Source organism: Lagopus leucura, unplaced genomic scaffold (genome assembly GCF_019238085.1).
Source record: "Lagopus leucura isolate 7727_CA_CO unplaced genomic scaffold, USGS_WTPT01 Super-Scaffold_100009, whole genome shotgun sequence".
Classification (NCBI taxonomy): Eukaryota; Metazoa; Chordata; class Aves; order Galliformes; family Phasianidae; genus Lagopus; species Lagopus leucura.
Genome location: NW_024962266.1, coordinates 21,922,590 through 21,941,848, shown reverse-complemented (window position 1 = coordinate 21,941,848; position 19,259 = coordinate 21,922,590). Strand labels below are relative to the sequence as shown.

Genomic DNA, 19,259 nt, shown 5'->3' with positions numbered 1-19,259 from the left:
TCATCCTTTGTGGAGGTGGCTGGCAAAGCAGTGGCAGTGGGATGGTATGAGAAGCCAATATTAGAACATGCACATTTTTTTTAATCCTTTGCTGCCTTGAATCTTACTCCAGACTACAAGCTGTTTCCATTTTGTGACTTTTCAGTGGTTGGATATGGTGGCACAGAATTGCATGATCAGTTTTGTCAAAGTGTCCATCTACTTTCTGTGTCTATGCTTGGCAAAATGCCTTTACCTTCTCTGTAAACTTAACAAACAGGAGGTCTGTATGGGCTGCAACACATGGTATGAACTATAGGAAATGGGGCTGGATGGGCCTCAGGGGACCTTCTATATTTCTTTTCCCAACTTCATGCAAAACCAGCTAGAGCTACGTTGTTCTTACCTGCCATAGGTTTAACCTGTTCTTGAAGTTCTCTGCACTGGAATTTTCCAGCTGTGCTTAGGTGAAATGGTTACCAGTCCTTATTGATAGAAAACATTTTCCAAGAGGTAAAGTTTGCCTGTAGAACAAAATTCCTCCAAATCGGGAGTAAAGCAGAGCTGTAAGGCACCATGGAGGAGCTCACGTAGCCACTTCCTCAGCTGCATCCACTCTCATTTTAGGGTTTCCTTTCCAGGTGCAGTGTGTCCTGACAGTGGCATTGCCCACCATGTGAGCACACGTGTTGTAAAGAGACAAAGAAAAAGCAGCAGGGCCAGCTCTGGCGGATCAGCCTTCTGAGAGTGGCACTGACAAAATGTCCTAGAGACTTTACTGAGTCCAATTACCACTTTGCGTCTTTAAAGTGCTGAGTAAATGAAAGAAACTACAAGATCAAGCTATGTTAGTCTTCTCAATCCCTTAAATGCTTGACAGTCTTCTCCCATTCTTTCTCATTTTCTCAGAAGACTTTGAACTCTTAACCTTTGCTGCTGCTTTGAGTTCTCAGCTGCAGAAACCAAACTACCCACAGCCATCCCCAAATTCCAGTAACAATCACAAAATGCTTTCAAAGAAACTGTGCCCTTCCTGGAATTGCTGAACTTTAAGCTGCCTCCAACTTTCTGAACTTTTGAGCTCGTATGGTTATCCTCATCCATTGGTGCCAGCAAGCTGCAGGGAAGCTCACCAGGTATTGTCACAGCTGATGTCCCCATCCAACCGCTACTCTGTCCATGCAGACAGCAGCCATGAACATCAGCTGCTTGGGCTGTGCTGTACCATTGGACAGAACAACTGTAGAATCATAGACTTGTTTGAGCTGGAAAGGACTGTTAAAGGCTGTCTAGTCCAACTCCCCTGCACTAAACAGGGACACCTACAGCTTGATCTCATCCTCAAAGCCCTGTCCAGCCTGATCTTGAATGTCTCCAGGGATGGGGCATCTACCACCTCTCTGGGGAACCAATAACATAGGTGCCTACAGTGTGCATCGTATTAGAATGGCAATTAGTGTGCCTGGAATAGATCCCTATAATCATCCCCAGGCACTGGAATGGAAACTAGAGTAGTGGAACCAGATAATGGGGGGAGAAAATTAGCGTCAGGAGTCATCCTCAGACACTTGATCAGGGCTTACTAGCAATGCCAGCAGAGCTGGTGGCTGGCTGATAGTTTTTGGTTGAAGAACTAGAGCTAGAGACTGAGTCATGTCAGTTTGACCTCTCTTTTAAATAAATAAATAAATGATAAACAGCTCACAGCGATGCCTGAACCTGATGTCTCATGCTCACTTGTTTTGATGTGTCTAATGTAAGTGGGCGGGTACTAAAAGCTTCATTTAGAAGCAAGTGTCTTCACAGCCGCTACTGGAAACCCCTGGGATGCTGCACTTCTGGAATTTTCCTCTAACTTTCTTTCCTCATCAGCAGATAACTATTGGTGTAACGGAATGTGAACACATGCACACAAAACAACCCAGAAATGGTTTCTTTTCCTAGACTGCTGGATGTCAGATGCAGAAGTATGTTTAGTTCCCCAGGTTGCATGTCCACTTCAGCTTCTGCATTAACACCCCTGAAATCCTGAAATGGCTGCTGTGATGACCAACTGGGGCAGCACTCTTGAAAGTCACATGGTTATTGCAGTGTGTGTAGGCATCGGGTCAAAATAAGCAATTAAAAGAGTCCTCAGCTATGCAGCTATGGATAATGGCATCCATTGCATTTCTTCCAGATGAACATCATCATGCAGAGGATAAGCAGGGACCACTCTATAACAGACAGGTCTAGTGCTGATGTTTCATATAGGGAGGAGGTTCACCCAATGAATATATGATCTTGGATATTATTTTTTTATGCAGTCGTGGGTTATTCAGCTTATTTTTAGGCAACAGAGTCTTCAGGAGGTTCAGGCACCCTCAAAGTCTCTTCAGCAGCTCATCTGTATAGTGTTGGGTTCAGGGTTAGCCAAAACAGAAATCGTGGCCAGCGAGGGGAGAGGAGCCCCAGTGTTGTTTCTGACCTCCTGAAGGTAATGCACAGCTCTCCAAGACATTCTTCTAGATCAGTGCTAAACCACCATTTTAGCTTCTGAGTACAACACAACTAGAGAACTGTAGATTCTTCTAGGACAGTGTGGGAGCTCCATGCTAAAGGTGAAGGGCTACAGCTCCGATCCAGCATTAAATTTTTATACTGGTACATGTCTGGTTTGTACCATGACATTGTTGACCTTGTCTCCTGGAGACAGGTACAGAAATGTCACCTGTGTCCAAACATTTTTAGGTATTTATTTTCCCTGAGCGTGAAAATTGGAAGGCTGCTTGGTCTAGTCTGTTACTTCATGAACACCACGGGGATCTGCAGCCAAGTGTAAAGGGGAAGAGAGACTGTTTCCTCTTGTCTGTAGTTTTATATAGCATCTACTTGTGAAAAGAAGAAGCAAACAAGATGACCCTTGCTTTGTCTGCTTATGTAAGTCATTTTGCCTGAGGTCTAAGGACTGTGGGATGGCTAATGTAAACTTGCTCGTGCGTCAAATAGCAGTAATTTACCTCTGGACTATGTGGTTTTATTATTAATATCTTTAATTATTTCCAAAAATACTCCTTAATTAAAAACCTACAGATATGAAGCTTGGAAGGAATGTGGCCAGGACATTCTTGGACTATTACAGGCTGAACTCCTTGGTGGAAAGACCACTGGCAGCAACTCCTAAAATTCGGTAGGTCAGAAAGCATTTTTTTTTCCTTTAGTGGGGCTGCTTCTTTCATGCCTTTCATGACTAAACTTCAGTGCTCCTTCATTATGGCTTTATAATAAGCATGCCAGTCTAACTGTGCTTATTCTATTAAAATTCCATTCGGAAATAAAGCATTTATGATCAGGAAAGATACCTGGTTTATGCCTGAAAAAAATATTCAGGGGATTTGGGAGATATCAATATCTTTCCTGAATTCTGTCTGCTGTACACCAATCTCACACCAGTATCTTTAATGGACTTACCCTTCGTTTATCTCCCAAGAGTGAGAGGAGAATCAGACTCTCTTTATTTTGAAAAGTTTTAGTTCTGGAAGGAAAAACTTTTTCAGTGCTTCAGGAGGTTATTGGCAAGCCTGTGCTGAAGGCAGTATTCTTCATTTCACTTTGGACCTGTGCTGACAGCTGGATGGCAGGCTTCTCCTACAGCTAGGACCAGGTTTCCCCCTCACTGTGAATCCCTAATCCAGCTTTCCAGCCAGTGTAGGCTGTTTGTCCCAAAGTGTCTCTGTTTTTGGACATGAAGTAAGGCCACTAGAGAGGAAGGCACACAGGTATGAAGAGAGGGTTTAAATGCCCAAGCTCTATTCTCTGCAGTGCTGCTGGCCCTCTGCGTGGTGTTGGACCACTGATGTCCTTTCAGTGTCTTACCTTGCATGAGCAGCAGTGGCTATACTACGGAAGTGCTGATTGAGAATTGCCATTATTTGAACAGACAAAGCTGGGTAATAATGTGAAGAGAGAAGCTGACCAGGAACCAGAACTCCTGTTGCGTGGGAAACACTGTGTTCAGAATTTGTTTCTGTTCAGAGGATGGAGCATTTTTGCCTCCAAACTCAAAATTTCCAATTAAGTGCATTTAGATCAATTGGAAAGTTTGGAATTGTTTGCTTTAATACCACAGCCAAGCATAATTTATATTTACAATGGAAAATCCAGTTCCAAATGATATTGTTCCTGTCCAGCAAGGACTGCAGATGACCCTTGAATATCACTCCCTTCTTTTCCCCTCTTTTTCCCCTTAAAAAAATACCTGTGAGAATAGTTTCTTGTTTACAAAGAAACTCTTTCCTACTGAAGACTTTCCACTGATGCGTAAGATGGATGCTACAATTATCAGCCCAGGCCATAGAGCAATTGCTGGAATACACTTCAGCAGACTTTAAAAATCCTTCTGGTGCAGCCATTCTGGCAGTTCCTTATGCATACAGTCTGAGCCAGCCTGACTGCATTAGGTGTTTAAAGGCCCTACTTTGGGTCCATCTTCCATTCTGTGTTCGTGATCTTGACACAACAGTTTAGGCTGGCTCAAGCAGGATTGTCAGCGCTGCAGCTCTGAATGCTCTTATCTGCAGAGACCTGCAGGGTTAGCAGAGAAAAGCATCCAGCATCTTCCTTTCCTCTGGAAATTGAATGTATCATTTCTTTCAGATTCCCAGGGGCCGCAACCTCCAAGGCTAAAAACCCACAGCTATTACTGAACCTAATTACCACCTGACAGCAAAGTGCTTTTCCGTAGCATCATTCAGTTACCTCATCAAAAAGAATGTTTGTTTGCCTTCTTCGTTTTAAATTAAAGAACCACTTACAGTGGTAACTGAAGCATTTTAATCTCATCAAATATCCATGTCCATCTCTATAGAGACAGCCATGCCAGCAGGGAAAGATACACAGCTATAATCGACTTGAACAGAGCAGATTTCTCTTCTCCCCCCACCAGAATCTAATGGGGTGAGGGATCTTTTGTCTGGGGGGTTCTACCTCACGTTAAAATCCTAAATACTGTAAATGTTCAGCCTAAAGCCAACAGATGTTTTAGGAATAGATTTTGAAAATTCATGTTGTTAATTTCCTGATAGCTTTCAAATGCTGGTCTTCCTTGTAAGTAGACAAATGCCTTCTATTTGTCTTGTGGGTCTTTGTCACCTGACATTTGATCAGAGCCTGTGTGTATTATTAAAAGTACATGAACGAAATGAAATCTTCTTTGAAGCTGTCATGTTAACTGCAAACCTTGCACAAGAAAACCTTGCAAACTGCTGGGGAGGAGGAGGAAGATAGCTGTGGTTTTAAATCTGCCTTGGCTGGGCAGTGGCATTAGGAAAGGACTAGAATATATAAAATGATACTAAATATCTCTATAATCAGGACTAATTATATGGTAAGGTTATTAGCTTGATGACTGGACATGTTGTGACCATAGTTTTTGAAAATATATTAAAACATTACCAGATTCCACATACTCATTGAAAGAAAGCTGCAGAGTTAATAAACGTGTAAGAGACAACTAATTGGCTGCTTTGTCCTAGTCTATTACAGGCAGAATGATTTCTGTTTGAGGAAATTAATGCAGCCAAATGTGTTATAAGGATAGCCCTGGAAATAACAGCAACCTGAATCACTTCCAGAGTACCTCTTGACTGAAGGACCTTAAAGAAGGAAATGTTTTACTTTGTTATCACTGTGGTGTGCAGAAGGAAACTGAGGCACAGAAAGGAAGGGATGGTCCTGAAAATTGGTGCAAGTATTTGCTAGTGCCCAGATTCAGGCCCCTTTAGCCCTGATAACAGCTATACTAAAGAATAGACGATGCAGGCAGTTCAGTGAGAACTGAATTAGGATCATCTGGTGCAAGAGACAAGAACTGCAGCTCTGGTTACAAGGCAAGAACTGACTGTGGGGCCAAGCACTTGTAAAGCTTATTCCAAGATGGAAAGAGGGATAGCTGTATCTTTATAAGGTGTTTATGTGCATGTAAGTGAATCCAACTTGTTGGATCTACAGTTGGACCTGTGGTATCCCCAGCGTATCCCACAGTCCTACTCTTGCAAGGACCCCGTGATCCTAAATGAACACTTAGTTCAGAAAGATAATGTCCACTGTTACCAGCAAACTAAGCAATTATTTTCCTGAAGGTGATATGTCTGCAGCAAGATAGGAAAGCATCAGTGGCTCAGCTGGGGAGGGCAAGAAGATTAGAATATTTTCATATGTGAGCTAATGAATTAAAAGCCTTGCTGAAAATGCTGGACACTTTCTGGAGTGATAAACCAATAGGCCCATAGATTTCTAAGAGTGAGACCTGTATGCTGCCTACAGAAGCTGCTGGAGAACAGAGTGCTGCCACTTCAGTGTGCTTCAGAAAGGCTCAGGAAAGTCCACCAGCACACAAAGACATCTCTTCAAGGCCGAGTTAAGTGGGGACAGAGCAGGAGAGCACAGCTGTTTGGTTGGCAATGGAAGTTCATGCCCTTCCTCTCCTCTTCTTGCAGTGCTGTTTTATGCTGCTCAGCAGCCAACAAATTCTGCTCCTGCTGCACTCACTGGGAAGAATTTGAGTGGGATTCCCTGTGATGCTGTCAGAGACACAAGCAGCTCTTTCTCTTGCTGTGTCTCTGTCCTGAGCACACTTCTCTACTTGTGCCAGAGTAAGTGTTAGCACTGGTTGTGTTGAGAGCAAAAAATTGCCTCCACTGAAATCTTTGGTATAAAAGGCAAAATTTTGTAGGTGATGAAGAAAAAGCAGAGTGCATCTGTTAAAAAAAAAAAGAAAACAGAAACCTTGCCATGCAAAAATTTGCAAATGCAAGTCACCTTGTGCTGCCTTAGGCCTTTGCCCACGCCAACATTGCTCTGTTCTTTCCCTCCTGGCTCATTGACTGTGCAGCAGAGCTGTGCTTCAGCACAGCAGCGTCAGCAAAGTTGCTATTGCCTCTCAAACTGCTGACTCGTTTTTCTGAGAGCTGCTAGTCCCATGTTTCTGGTTCTCTGTGTTCACTGAGGTCCAAATTATGGAAATGCTGAATGCTTTTGACTCTGACAAAGGTTAGAGGAGCTGGACTTCGAACAGACACCTCGTAAGTACCCTGAAAAATCCCAGCTGGCCAGCAGAATATCTCTGTACCAGGTAAAACCCAGGCCCTCTGCTCATTGGGGTGTAGAAAAAGAAATCCATTCCTATGTGGGAAGCTCTCTGTTGACGTACCGATACTCATGAAATCCAGGAGAAGAGGAATAGCTCTGTCTAAGAGCAGGGAACTTGATGGCATGCAGCTAGTAATGCCTGGAGTTACACACTGAACAAAAAAAAAGACAAGAAAATATTGACTGACCCTTTTTTAATTGCTTGTTCGTTTGTTTGTTGTGCCCTGAATGAAGCAGAAGTCTTGTTGAAGAAAAAGTAGGCTGTGATGAGGTAATTAAAGACTGCATCAGAAGGCATATCTGCCAGGAGGCTGAATTAAAATTGCTCTGACAGCCTTTATTCTGGTAATTCCTCCTCTTGCTGCTTGACTTTGCAGCCTTAATGATGATGTATAAGTTCACAGCTGTGTATCCAACCAGATGGATTGGCCCACAGGACTGCCCCGTCATCCTCAGGTGATGGCAACCATCGTCTGCATCACAATGGGTGGAGATGGAGAATGTCTTTTCCTGTATGGGCACAGTCTGCTAAAGAGACAGTTCTGCCAGGACAACTCAGTCATTCAAATGCTGAGCCCCATCTGACACTAAAGAGATGTTCAGTGGTTGTGTGGGCCTCCAGGCTCTGACTGATGCCATCCTGGGGATTTGCTGCTTTCTGGCACATGTGTGGGAGTCCTTCTGTCCCATGGGATCTGGATGTTCATCCCGTCCACTCATGCTGTCTTTCAGAAAAAACTTTTAAGATCTGCCTTCAGGATTTTTGAGGTTTTACCTGCATCTGTCGGCGCTTTCTTTGACCTGGCCATGTCTGAAATGAGAGCTGGGAGTGAAGCCACCTGTCTGCTTTACGTAGATGGCTGCTTCTTGTCATTCTCTTGGGGCCCTGTTTGCTGTCACCGCAGCTCACTTCCCCCAAACTTAAAATGCTGTCTTGTCATCTTTTCCCCCCACCATTTTTCAGTGGGAGAGTAGTCTTTAGGGAAAAACAAAAAAAGAAAAGAAAAAAAAAAGTGCATGTCCTAGCAAGAATTATGAATTTTGTCAGGGCAACAGTGCCCTAGATGATATGTGATCTGAAGTACTCCTAAACACTAGGAGGTCCGGCCATTTCCCTTACCCACACAGGATGCACACAGGCTTCTCATCTCCCTGGGCTACTCATATCACCCCACTTCAGTCTCAGGGTACTGGCAATGGCTCTTGAATGGTGCTGATACAGCCCCTTCCTCCAGAGTTGCTCCAGAGGAAGATCAGCAAAACTACTTACTTACCATTTGTAGAGAAAGGAGGAAACAAAGAAAGAAAAAAGAGAATCAGCTGCAGAACCCTTCATCACCAGCCTGGCTAAGAGAGAGGACTGCAGCCTGTCTTGGGCCATCTTGCTGGACCTGGCCAATGGGTGCCCCATAGCCGTGTCACTTTTGTAACGACAGGTTGCACCAGTCTGAATTTAAGAATCTTCCCTGTGCCCCTGGAAGGGCTGTTTGGGGCTGTAGTGATACAATCCTACCAGCTAGGACAGAAATGCTTTGGAAGCCTGCAGGACATCTTACGACTTCCCTTCCTGTTCCAGCAGTGCAAAGCTCATGTGAGTGTCTAAATAAAGCCCCGCTTTATCCTCCCACATTGGCCAGTGCACCTTTAAAAGGAAATAAAAATAAAAACCTGCTAAGGAGTCAAACAACTTCAATCTGATTTCCAGGTTTGTAAATGGGAGCACTACTATGGCGTAAAGGAAAATTATATGTTTTGCCTCAAAAAAAGATTTTTATTTTTTCCCCCTTCTCAACTGGTAATTATAATGTCAGCTCACTCCCACGCATGTCTACACGTTTTATGCAACTCTTGATACTTGTAGCTGTCATTAAGGAAAGCTTTCCAGGTTTTAAACTGTGACACATTTGAGTGGGTTCAATGAAGAGGATCCCTTTGCAGGGTTTGGGGAGATTTGCAGCGCTCACCAAAACACCCCACTACAACAATTGCCTCCTCAAGCACTTGGGGGCCAGTGTTGGCTAGAAGGATTTCAGCCTGGATTTAGGCATGCACTCTAAAGCACGTGCAAACAGTCAAATACACCTCAGCACTGGTCCTGCTTTCAGAAATCCCCATGTAAAGAATGTGTAAAAACACACCACTTCAAGACTGGTCCAGGGAGCCAGCATGCCTGTACAGCAGGGGAAAGTAATCTGCATTACTGTAGGAAGTAGGCTGGGTCCATGTTAACAATCCCTTTCAAAATGAAGGTGCTGTCAGATGGTTTAATTTAATTTAATTTACTCTACCTTAATTTACTTTTGGAAATGAGCTAAATGAATGAATTGAATTATGGCTACTTTAACTCTGAAGGAGCATATCCACATAGGAGCTTACTGTGGTTTGACTAATCACCTTCACGGTTTACACCCTAAATGTATTTGGATTAGCTCTCTGGGGCATCCTCATGTAGATACCCCTGGAGACGCCCACCTGCTTTTCCCTTCCTTCTCCAGGCTTGCTGCTCTGAAGAAGCTGGGGCTCGGTAAGCAGATTTAAATCATCTGTGTTTTTTCCAGCTTCACCCCTGTGTGGACTCTCCTCCTATTTCTAAGGAGGAGGATAGAGCACACCACTGTGAAAGCATAGAGAGTTGCTATGTATTGAATGAGCTGATTTGGTTAATGTCTGGTGTATATAGCATGTTAATCCTGACATCGTATTTCTAATTTGAACAAACTCAAGACACAAAGAGACAATCATTTTTTGCTAGCAATATATTATTCTCCTGCTGCTTCTCTTTAGAAAATAGGAGGACAAAGGACAAGACAAAACCTTCAGTGGCAAAGGGAGAGCCATCTGCAAAGTCTCCTGAGAGGGACTTTGCAGCTGTAATATGGTGCCTTGGCACCACTGGACTGATTCCTGCATTCAGAAAGGTATAGCCTCACGGTAAGGACTTGATGAGATCTCCAGGTAGTTCTGATATTATCCTCCATTCACTGAGATAGTGGGATTTGCAAGGCCCAGAAATCATAATCTGCTGTAAAAGGTGTAGGTGAGTGGTCACCTACGTACATGAGTTTGTGCTTGCTTTCTGGAAATGGACACTGGTGACCACATACAATAAATAAATAAATAAATAAATAAATAAAATAAAAATTCAAGCCTTTGGTAATGGCTAAGGATTTCTGACCTTTGCTCTAACACTGTAAATTTGTTTTTATAGCTTCTAATTGCCTTGCTTTGCAGCACGAACGTTATCTAACTGCCAGGGCACTGACCGTCATTATCTGCTGGGTCATTTAATTTGTGTTTTTTTACATTTGAAACTTGTCAGACATTCTCAGAAAATACTGTGCTCCCCTTGCAGTGTCAAATGTGGGCCTGGCTAATTGTGGATCCCTGAGAGTGAAGCATTTGAAGTAATCAGGCGTTGATTGTTTGGCTGCAATGGCGGCCCATCTGCAATGGAAACACACCTCCTTTGAATGGAGGGGAGAGTGTAAAAATTAGATCAGCAGACACATGACAGCAACCAGATTTCATGGTTTCAGGGATCAGAGGTTAGTCATTTTTCAGCCTTGATGATTCATTTTCGATCCTACTCACGTGGCTTTAATAACCTTATTTTCTCCTCCCTTTGCAGTTTAAATACAGAATTCTCTTCTGTGCTTTGGCCCTTTCAGTATGCCAGCTGCAAAGTCACTAACATCTATCACTCCCCACCTCAACGTGCTTCACCAATTAGAAACAAATGTCAAGAAAAGCATGTGTGAAAGAGCCCAAAATGCCACAAGAGCACACGTGTGCTTACAGGCTGTGAGCTCACCTGCGCTGCTTTAGAACAGTGGTGTGTAAACCACAGCTCATCTAAAACATCAGCCTGGTCTGGAGGTCTGATAATTCATTTTGAGATCCTTAAGATTTCCTAACAATTAAAAATACCAGTGAAGTTGTTTTAGAGGTGAACATGTGCAGTACATTTGTTGCAGATGTATACAGGGCTTGAATTGCTAACTATGGGCCGAGCTAAAGCAAGCAATGTCTCCATTTTGTAGAACATGAAAAAAAGCCTCTCTGGAAGCACCAAGATGCCAGACCTCCATGTGAACTATGCTCCTCCTGTATTTAGAAAGAAGCAATTTTGCTGTTGAAATCAGAGGTTGGCATTTTTTCCCATGGGTTCCCTAACTCAAAATTATGTTGAGATCACGCATGTACTGAAGGTTTTTTTTTTAGCACCAAAGGTGAATGTATTCAGATTATTCAAGTGGTGATTTTTTGGATGTACAATTAGTTGACTGAGAGATGCGGTATAAATTTGGTATTGTAATTGCTATGCCTCTGAGATTTGCAAACAGTTTGCATGGCTGCAAGATTAACTGTTGTATGTGCGATGAGCACGCAGCAGGGCTGTGATTTGATCACAACTGTCTATCAATTGGCTGTATGGCCACAAATCACTTTCTCACAAGAATCTGGTGTGAACTGAGTGCTTGATATTTGTGGTTCTTCAGCTCAACTTATGCTTGGATAGCTGCTAAAAAAGGGCAGTGAATAAAAATCCCACTGTAAGTGCTGTTGGTTAACCCGAGTTTGCTTTTCAGGTGTTATGCAGATGCAAAAATCCTCTTTGCATGTCTCTTATGTTGCTTTCTTCTCCTGCAAAGAGCAGACAGCCCAGTTTGCCTTTCTGGGAAGGAGGTTGCCTCTGCTGGGGTAAGCCTTGCCTGTTCAGTGCTGGGCATGGGCAGGCTGTCAGCAGTAACAGGGGCAGCCCAAGGGCAGGGATGTCTTGACTCACATGCCTCCCTATGTTTTGTGTGATTCTCTGTTTGGTCCACAGCTGCTGCTGTGTTTGGGTCTCCAGCATTGTCTAGGAACTTGTCAATGTAATTATACACAGAACCAGAGAAAGCACTTGTTCTCACTTCTGTGTGCCTCTCAGGTCTCCCTCACAGGGTCCTAATTTATTTATTTTTGTCTCTGTGTTTTTCTCTTCAAAATTCATAGGTTGGTTGAACTGTGGAGATGCAGTAGATGCTGAACTGGTGGCAGTTGTGATGGCAATGGGGAGGGGAGAGCTGAGGCAGTGAAGCTCCCTCAGCCAGGAGTTGGACTCAATAGGTCTTATGGATTCCTACCAACTCAGGATGTTCTGTGATTCCATGACTCTGTCATGGTGTCCTAAGGCAAAGATTCCTGCTCCAGCACAGCACCAGCACAGCGGGGTACATGGCTGTAGGACCTGTGGACCTTCACGTTCAGCCTCCCATCATAGCTATATCTCAGGGTACAAAGATGTGAGGATTGGTTCCTAGGTTTGGCTCTGCCCAGCAGCTAGATGAGCAGACAGACAGGCTGAGGCTGTTTGTGCCTGTCATGCTGTGACACACAACTGTCAGGAGCCTGAGGGTGGTGGAAGTGGTGGGCTGTGAATTGGGAGGGTTTAATTAAGGCCTTTAAGCAAAGAGGCTGTGTAAGTAAACAGAACAGAAATGTTAAAAAAAAAAATTAACAGATAATAAAGGCTAGAGATTTACTTTTCCTTAAAGCAGCAAACATCCAGAATGCACACTGTAAACACACACCCGGCAGCACTTTGCCTGGGAAGCACACAATGAGAGCAGAACCACATGAAGCAGCTCTGCTATACAGGACAGGCTGTGGGAAGCTACAAGGCTGGTGCAGCCATGCCAGGCTGTGATGAGCTCACATCTCTGAAAGAGGGCTTTATATTTCTCCTCATCAGAGATCAGCAATTGAACCCCAACTACTTTGCGAGGTCTGCAGCCCAAAGGGTGCTGAAAGGGTCAGGCCACAAACAACAGTGACAAGTAAAGTTTTACATTATAATTAAATATTTAGAGTTAATGGAAGTGCTGGAATCACTGGCATCACATGCCACGTGGTGGGTGCTCCCCAGCCACATGGGCAGAGTTTGGCCATGGCTGTGAGCCTTCTTCATAGCAGGGGCAATGAAGAGGTGAGCAGACCTGGGAACCAGCTGTCCTGGAAGCAGTATATCTACCCCAGAAGGAAATATTCACTGTGACATGATTGCTGATAATGGGGAGAAATGATGTGAAATGTTTCAGAAGTGTGGTGAGGAGAAAACAGCTGTAAGTTCATTGGCCTGAAGGGAAACAGGGCTTTCTCTTGGAGAGTTCAGAGATAGTGCAGAGTGCCTTCTGGAAGGACTAACCCTTCTCTGACCAGAGGAGCAGGGCACCAGCTCTAATTTCTCTTAACCATCTCTAATTTCTCTTGAGCAGCCAAAGCCTCCCTTGCAGATGCTTCCCTGTGAGACTGCACGTGCATCTCCTCAGAGCTCAGCCACCCAGGGTTTGCTTACCTGCTGTAGGAACACCACAGCATTCATAACACCTGTCCTCTCTCTCTTCTTTTGGCAGGAAGGAAAAGCTGCCAGCCTTTAAATGCACCACCCAGAAGAGCCAGGGGACCAGCCATGCTGACAGCAAGCCAGGGAAGAGAAGCCAGGCACACCTGAAGGACCAATCTCTTCCTGCACGATGAGAGGAGAAGAGAGAGAGGAGGGCTGGTTTGTGTGGTGAGGTGGAAGAGTGCAGCTGGAGCTGGAACTGCTGATATTTCTCTTTTTTTTTTTCCCCAGATAAGTATTTCTAAGATAACAAATAGTCCAGAGGGAAACGAAGGAGAGAGAAATTAGCTAGAAATTTTACCATTGATTCTTTTTTATTTATAGACGGTAAATCAATTTCAAGCCTTTTTCTTTTTTCTTTTTTTTTAGCTCTCATCTCTGGGAAAAAAAAAAAAAAAAAAAAAAAAAAAAAAAAAGAGTGACCCAATAGATCTAGAGAAATCATTTGCAGTGGCTGAAAAGCTATTTGTTAAAATGAGAAAGCCTCCTCTTCTTCCACCGGCCCCTCTCTCTCCCTCTCTTTTAAGGGGTAATCCATACAATGAGCAAATGAGGGAGTCCTGTCTCCCCTGCTTCACTATGTGACGTCTCCCCATTTAGTGTCAGGCTCAGAAGCTTTTATGCCAATTGCATGTGCTAGCCCAGTTAGCTTGCATTATGAGAGCCTGATAAATAGCTTCTGGGAGTCAGGCAGGTGCTCCTCAGTGTGCCGTTTATCATCTGCTGCATGGTTAGGCTTTTGCTCTTCTATCAGATCATTTGAGGAAAGTGGTCGTATGAGAAATGCTAGTGGTGTCACCTGTCAGGTGCAGCACAAAATTCGCTGCAAGCCCTGTCTAACAGGCAGAAACCATGTTCCTCCAGCAGTAGCTGGTAGGAATCTGGGAAGAGTGGGCTTCCAAAAGATTTATGACTGCGGCAGTGTCAGCGAGGGGTAGCGCTGAAAGTGAAGGTGCTGAGACCCAGTGGATAGAAAGGGGAAGGATGAACCAGAATGAGGTTAAAGGGAGATATGAGAAACAAGAATGAATGAGCTCCCCTTGGTGTCAGGTGGTCCCAAAGAAGTAGCAGTCCAAGACACTCTGTAGTAAAGGAAGTGAGGTTGGTTGCTCCTCTTCTCTAAGCCAGGACATGACCCTTGCAATCTAGAAACAGGGTCAGACTCAGCTGGGTAGTCATGATGAGCTGGATAGAGAAGAAAGCATCCTGGGCAAAAATGAAGATATATGAGAAAAACTGGAAATTATAGGCAATGGACCTTCCAGGCTATTTAAATTTACTGCCCCTAGTGAAAATATTCCCTGTATCTTCAGCAGTGGAGAACTGGCTGCGGAACCTGAGCATTACCAACACTAAACCAATCTATGATCCTACAAAGAACTACCAGAAAGCAACCTGAGTTGTGTTTATGTAGCCAGGAAACTAGTAGTTCCTCATATGCTCATCTGTCTTTGAATACTGTATCTGTCCCAGTGTTATTTTGGGTGTAAGGGAGCTCTGCGTAAGGTCCTTTGGGGCCTCTGCCATACAAGCTAACACAAAGCAAGCAGGGTCAAGGTCTGCATTCTGTGTCTTAGGACCTCACACACTCTTCTGTAGTCCTATTGCACCACCCAGACAGCCCTCTTAGGACCACTGGCACATGGTTTCCAATCTGATTAGCATGACTGCAATCAGAATGAGTGAGCAGGTACAATTTGGGAGAAAAAAAAAAAAAAAAAGGGCTTTGCATGCCTCTGAAAAAGTGCAAGCTACTCAGGATCTGACAAAACTTGAGCTGATTGTTTCTGTGCATTAGTCAGCTGCTTGCTGAGCTTTCATTAGTCCATTAGTTAGTTAGTTTGTCTCTGAAAAGGGTAACTTGGCTAAAACGAGATACCCCACTGGAAGGAGAATGGTTTAAAATACCGAGCAAATGTGATGTTGTCAGTCTTTCAAGGTGAGGGGGTTAAACTGTGAGCATTTTAAGGAGAATAAAACGCCCCCATATGATGAATTCGAAGGCATCCAAAAGGCATAGTGCTGGCTCTCTGTCTCCTAGAGCAGAGTAATGAATAGCTGTGACAGTGTGATAATTAAAATGACCTCTTGGAGATATGGATTAGAAGGTATGCAGAGGGGGGATAAGTTCTCCTTTGAATTAATCTACTGTTAATTTATGACTATCGTTGGGTTTTATAGGGTTTTAGTGGAAGACTTTCAAAGTTGGTTTACTGGGAGGAAAATGTTCCTTTTGCATATTCAATGGGAAAATATTTGCAGAATTCCTTGTTATTTATTTTTGAATGGTTCTATTTATATACGTATGCATATATATAATAAGAGAGTTTCAGATATTTGCTTAGCTGCTAAAGGATTTGCTCAAGAAATATGAATAAAGTGATAAAAGGAGCTGAGGAATGTACGTGTTGTTTCATTTTCAGATTCCATCTTCCCCAAGGGCTCCCAGAGTCACTTTGAGACCAAGAAGTGGACAAGCTGGTTCTGGGAAGCCCTTGGGCTGCCCTGATATCAGCTGTCAGAGATTCCTGCCATCTGACTTGTAAAAGTCAGCCTTTTAAGTACAGATTTAATAACTGGATTTTCCTGAAATAGCTGTTTCTACTTGTTTTCTGTCACCCACATCTGCCCCAGAGCCTGCAATTTTCAACTCTGTGAAGACCTAATGTGGAATCCTCATCTCTGCCAGAGTGGTATCCTTTCTGCTGAGATATCCCAAGCTTTAGTCGGATAGAAAGGACAGATTGGAGATAGTTACCCATATGGGAAATGATGACATCCCATTTGTCAGCTCCCATGTTGGTAACCTTCTTCCCAGCCCCTCCACCTGCCTAGCAATACCATAACATCCAAACATAAGGTTATCTGCCAAGAGCATCTGCCTTGCTCTTCAGTCAGGCAGCATGCCCGTTCTGGAGCCCACCCTCTCTATCCTTGTTCCAGCACGTTGTGTTCAGATTCATTTCACTTCTGTCTCAGTTTCTCTCTTACATCTTCTGTTCCACTAATAGCTGCCCCCACCCATCTTTCCACTTCGAGACGTCTATAATGTCGCCTCTGAACCCCTTAGGCAGAGCAAAACTATAGTGCTTTTTCCAGAGACCCACCTCTGCTTTCATGGTTCACCAATAAACTGTTACTTGAAAGCTCTCCCTGGCCTTCTGGGGCAGAGCTTGAGCTCTTCTGTTGGTTCTCTGCTAGCTTACAATTTGATGTGGCACTGTGTGTGACCATTTCACGAGTGCATTTCACAAGGGACACCATCATGGGAGCTGCTCTCTGTCTCTAGTTCATCTTCCCCCATGTGAGCACTGAGGTCCTTTTCCTCCATCTGAGCAGGCAAATCCCACTTTATAGCCTGTTTCCGGCCTGTTTCCAGCTGCTGTGGTTTGAGTCCCTTTTTCCTGAGAAGTAGATCTGTGTCTCAGCCATAAGGTGCACTCAACAAGTAATTCCTTCCTGTTCTTGTGTGTAAGGTCCAAGGTAAGGTAACAACAGGTATTCTGAAAGGTTTAGAAGGCAATACAAAGCCCAAATTGTGTGTCTGACAGGACATAAATAAATTTTCTTTTGGGAACAAATGCATGTATTTATCTGAGCCCAAGTGGGGGGCTCTCCTTGTGGGGAGCCTGGAGCCCCTCTGCATTGTCCTGCCTGCCCCTGCTCTCTGCCTTGGGAGCAGTAGGGCTCTCCTTTGGAGGAGTAGCAATGACTTTACCTTGCTTTGCCCAGGACTGGCTCATGAATATTAAAATACTGAAATTAACTTGTTTTCTGTGCATTCTGCTCTCCTGACAAGAAAATCCTGCTAGAAACCCCTGCACAGGCAGTCTAACTGCGTTGAATCGGACCCTCGCTGTGAAGGGATTATATATTCTGATTGGGGCTGAGTTTGCAATTATTTTCTCTGCCACACCAAAGACCTTTACTGCTAAGCTACAAACCAGTTATAGGAACATGAAATGCTTTGACTTCTTCACTAGGGAAACATTAATCCAATCACAGGTTATGTCCATTACAGACTATGGCAATATTGTATACAGGAATTCCCAGGAGAAGATTCTACAAAAATTGGAATCTCTCTATAACCATGTTATGAGATTTACTGGTGTGGATAAAATGGGCAGAGTTAAAATTACCAGGCTGGCTATCTCTAAAAGACAGGTGAAGTCTGCTGGCTATCATTGCTTCATAATATTACAAATGGAAAAGCCCTGAAGTAATTGAATAACACATCTGCAGAAAAAAAAGCTTGTGAACTGTTATAACCTAAAGATAGACTGCAAGGAAACAATGTGCATACAGCACCCGCTTAAAAGAAGAAAGATGCTTTCCTTACCTGGTGCAGGAAGATACCCGCAAATGTAGATACAGATTCTCTCTGCCTCCTATATTATATGTGTCTGTGCCTTATATGTGTATGTATGTCTATCTCTTTTCACATAAAATAAGTTAAAGCAGTTTTCTCCGCAGGCTGAAGCATGGTGCTGGATGGTGACAATTCATAAGCAGAGCTCACTGCATTGTTTCGTACCAGAGGTTGTTAAAAACATTTGACATGGTTGGCAAAAGAGCTGATTTTTGTCCCCTGCACATCTCTCTGTCCTTGCAGTGAAAATGATTTCAAAGCACTTTGTAACGATGGTTTTCCCTGTGTGCTTTTGGATCAGTGTGCTGTGGGCCATAGTGCCAGTGTAACAGCAGAGAGCTACTTCATGGGGTCTGTGCAAGTCCAGGGCTAGCAGGACAATGTGTGCTGACACAGCTGCTGCTCTATGGTTAGATGCAAACAATCTTTTTGTGTAAGCACACCCTGTTTGCACCCTTTGGAAGGGGACAATGGCCCATAGCCTGCTGACTTGCTCACTATCTCCATGTAAATGCAACCATATCATCTTCAAGGATGGAGGAGCTAGAAGGCTTCCTGGAACCACAGGTCCCAGTGCAGCTGGCCATCATCTCTTCTGTTCTCTGGAGGTAAGTGCATGTCTGAGGGGCCTCAGATCAGCTCAGACATCCTGTTGCTGGTTCTGGTGGGGCCTAGAGGAGCACCTCTCAGTACTCGTGTTCTTCCCCATGTGGTAGCTCAGAGTGGAGATCCAATGGCATCTCGGGAGCTATGCTGCAACACTGTGGCAGTCAGGGGCTGTCATAGCCAAGGATTGTGATTTATTTCCCATTTCATGCAGGCTAGCATGCACAGTACATACTATTTTGGGAGAGTGGGTATGGAGGGGTTTAAATCCTCCTGTGAAAGAAACACAAGGGAGGCTGAGTTCATGGGCATTGGGTAGCAAGGTACAAGAAAACTTTGAAATCAGAGCCCCTCTCCACATTTTTTCTCATTAAAAAAGCTGTTTGTCATTGAAATATTTCAGACTTACAAAATATAAAAATGCTGCTTTTCCAGCAAGGCTTGAACATCTGAAAGCAGTGGGAACAGAAATCATCCAGCTCTAACTTTACCTGCAGTACCAATCACCTGGGTATACGAAGGAAGATTTTCTTTCCAGCTAAGTGTTTGAAAGAACAATGAAGTGCTAGAGCAAGTTTTGTCATTGGGGAAGAAGTCTGCCATCCACCATTGCATAGACAAATTATACTGAGTATGAAAAGTCCCCTGCCCATTTTGCACCTTTGCAGCTCTAAAGTACAGTTGGTGCTTTAAGCCTGAACAATTGCTGAGCATTTGTACCCATCTCCCTTTGGTTAAAGGTGAAGGTGGGGGATTTTTTTAGTTTCACTCCCAGTCCACACCACAAAGACT

General features: G+C 43.9%; 1 protein-coding gene across 1 annotated transcript in view; it reads left to right on the top strand.

Moving 5' to 3' along the window:
- The window catches only part of AGBL4 (AGBL carboxypeptidase 4), an 849,283-nt gene extending 846,131 nt beyond the window's left edge, over positions 1–3,152 (top strand). Inside the window, exon 12 of the mRNA XM_042873634.1 lies at positions 3,052–3,152. Coding sequence (XP_042729568.1) covers positions 3,052–3,152 — 101 coding nt within the window. The remainder of the gene's footprint in view (positions 1–3,051) is intronic.
- Positions 3,153–19,259: the final 16,107 nt, after the last annotated feature.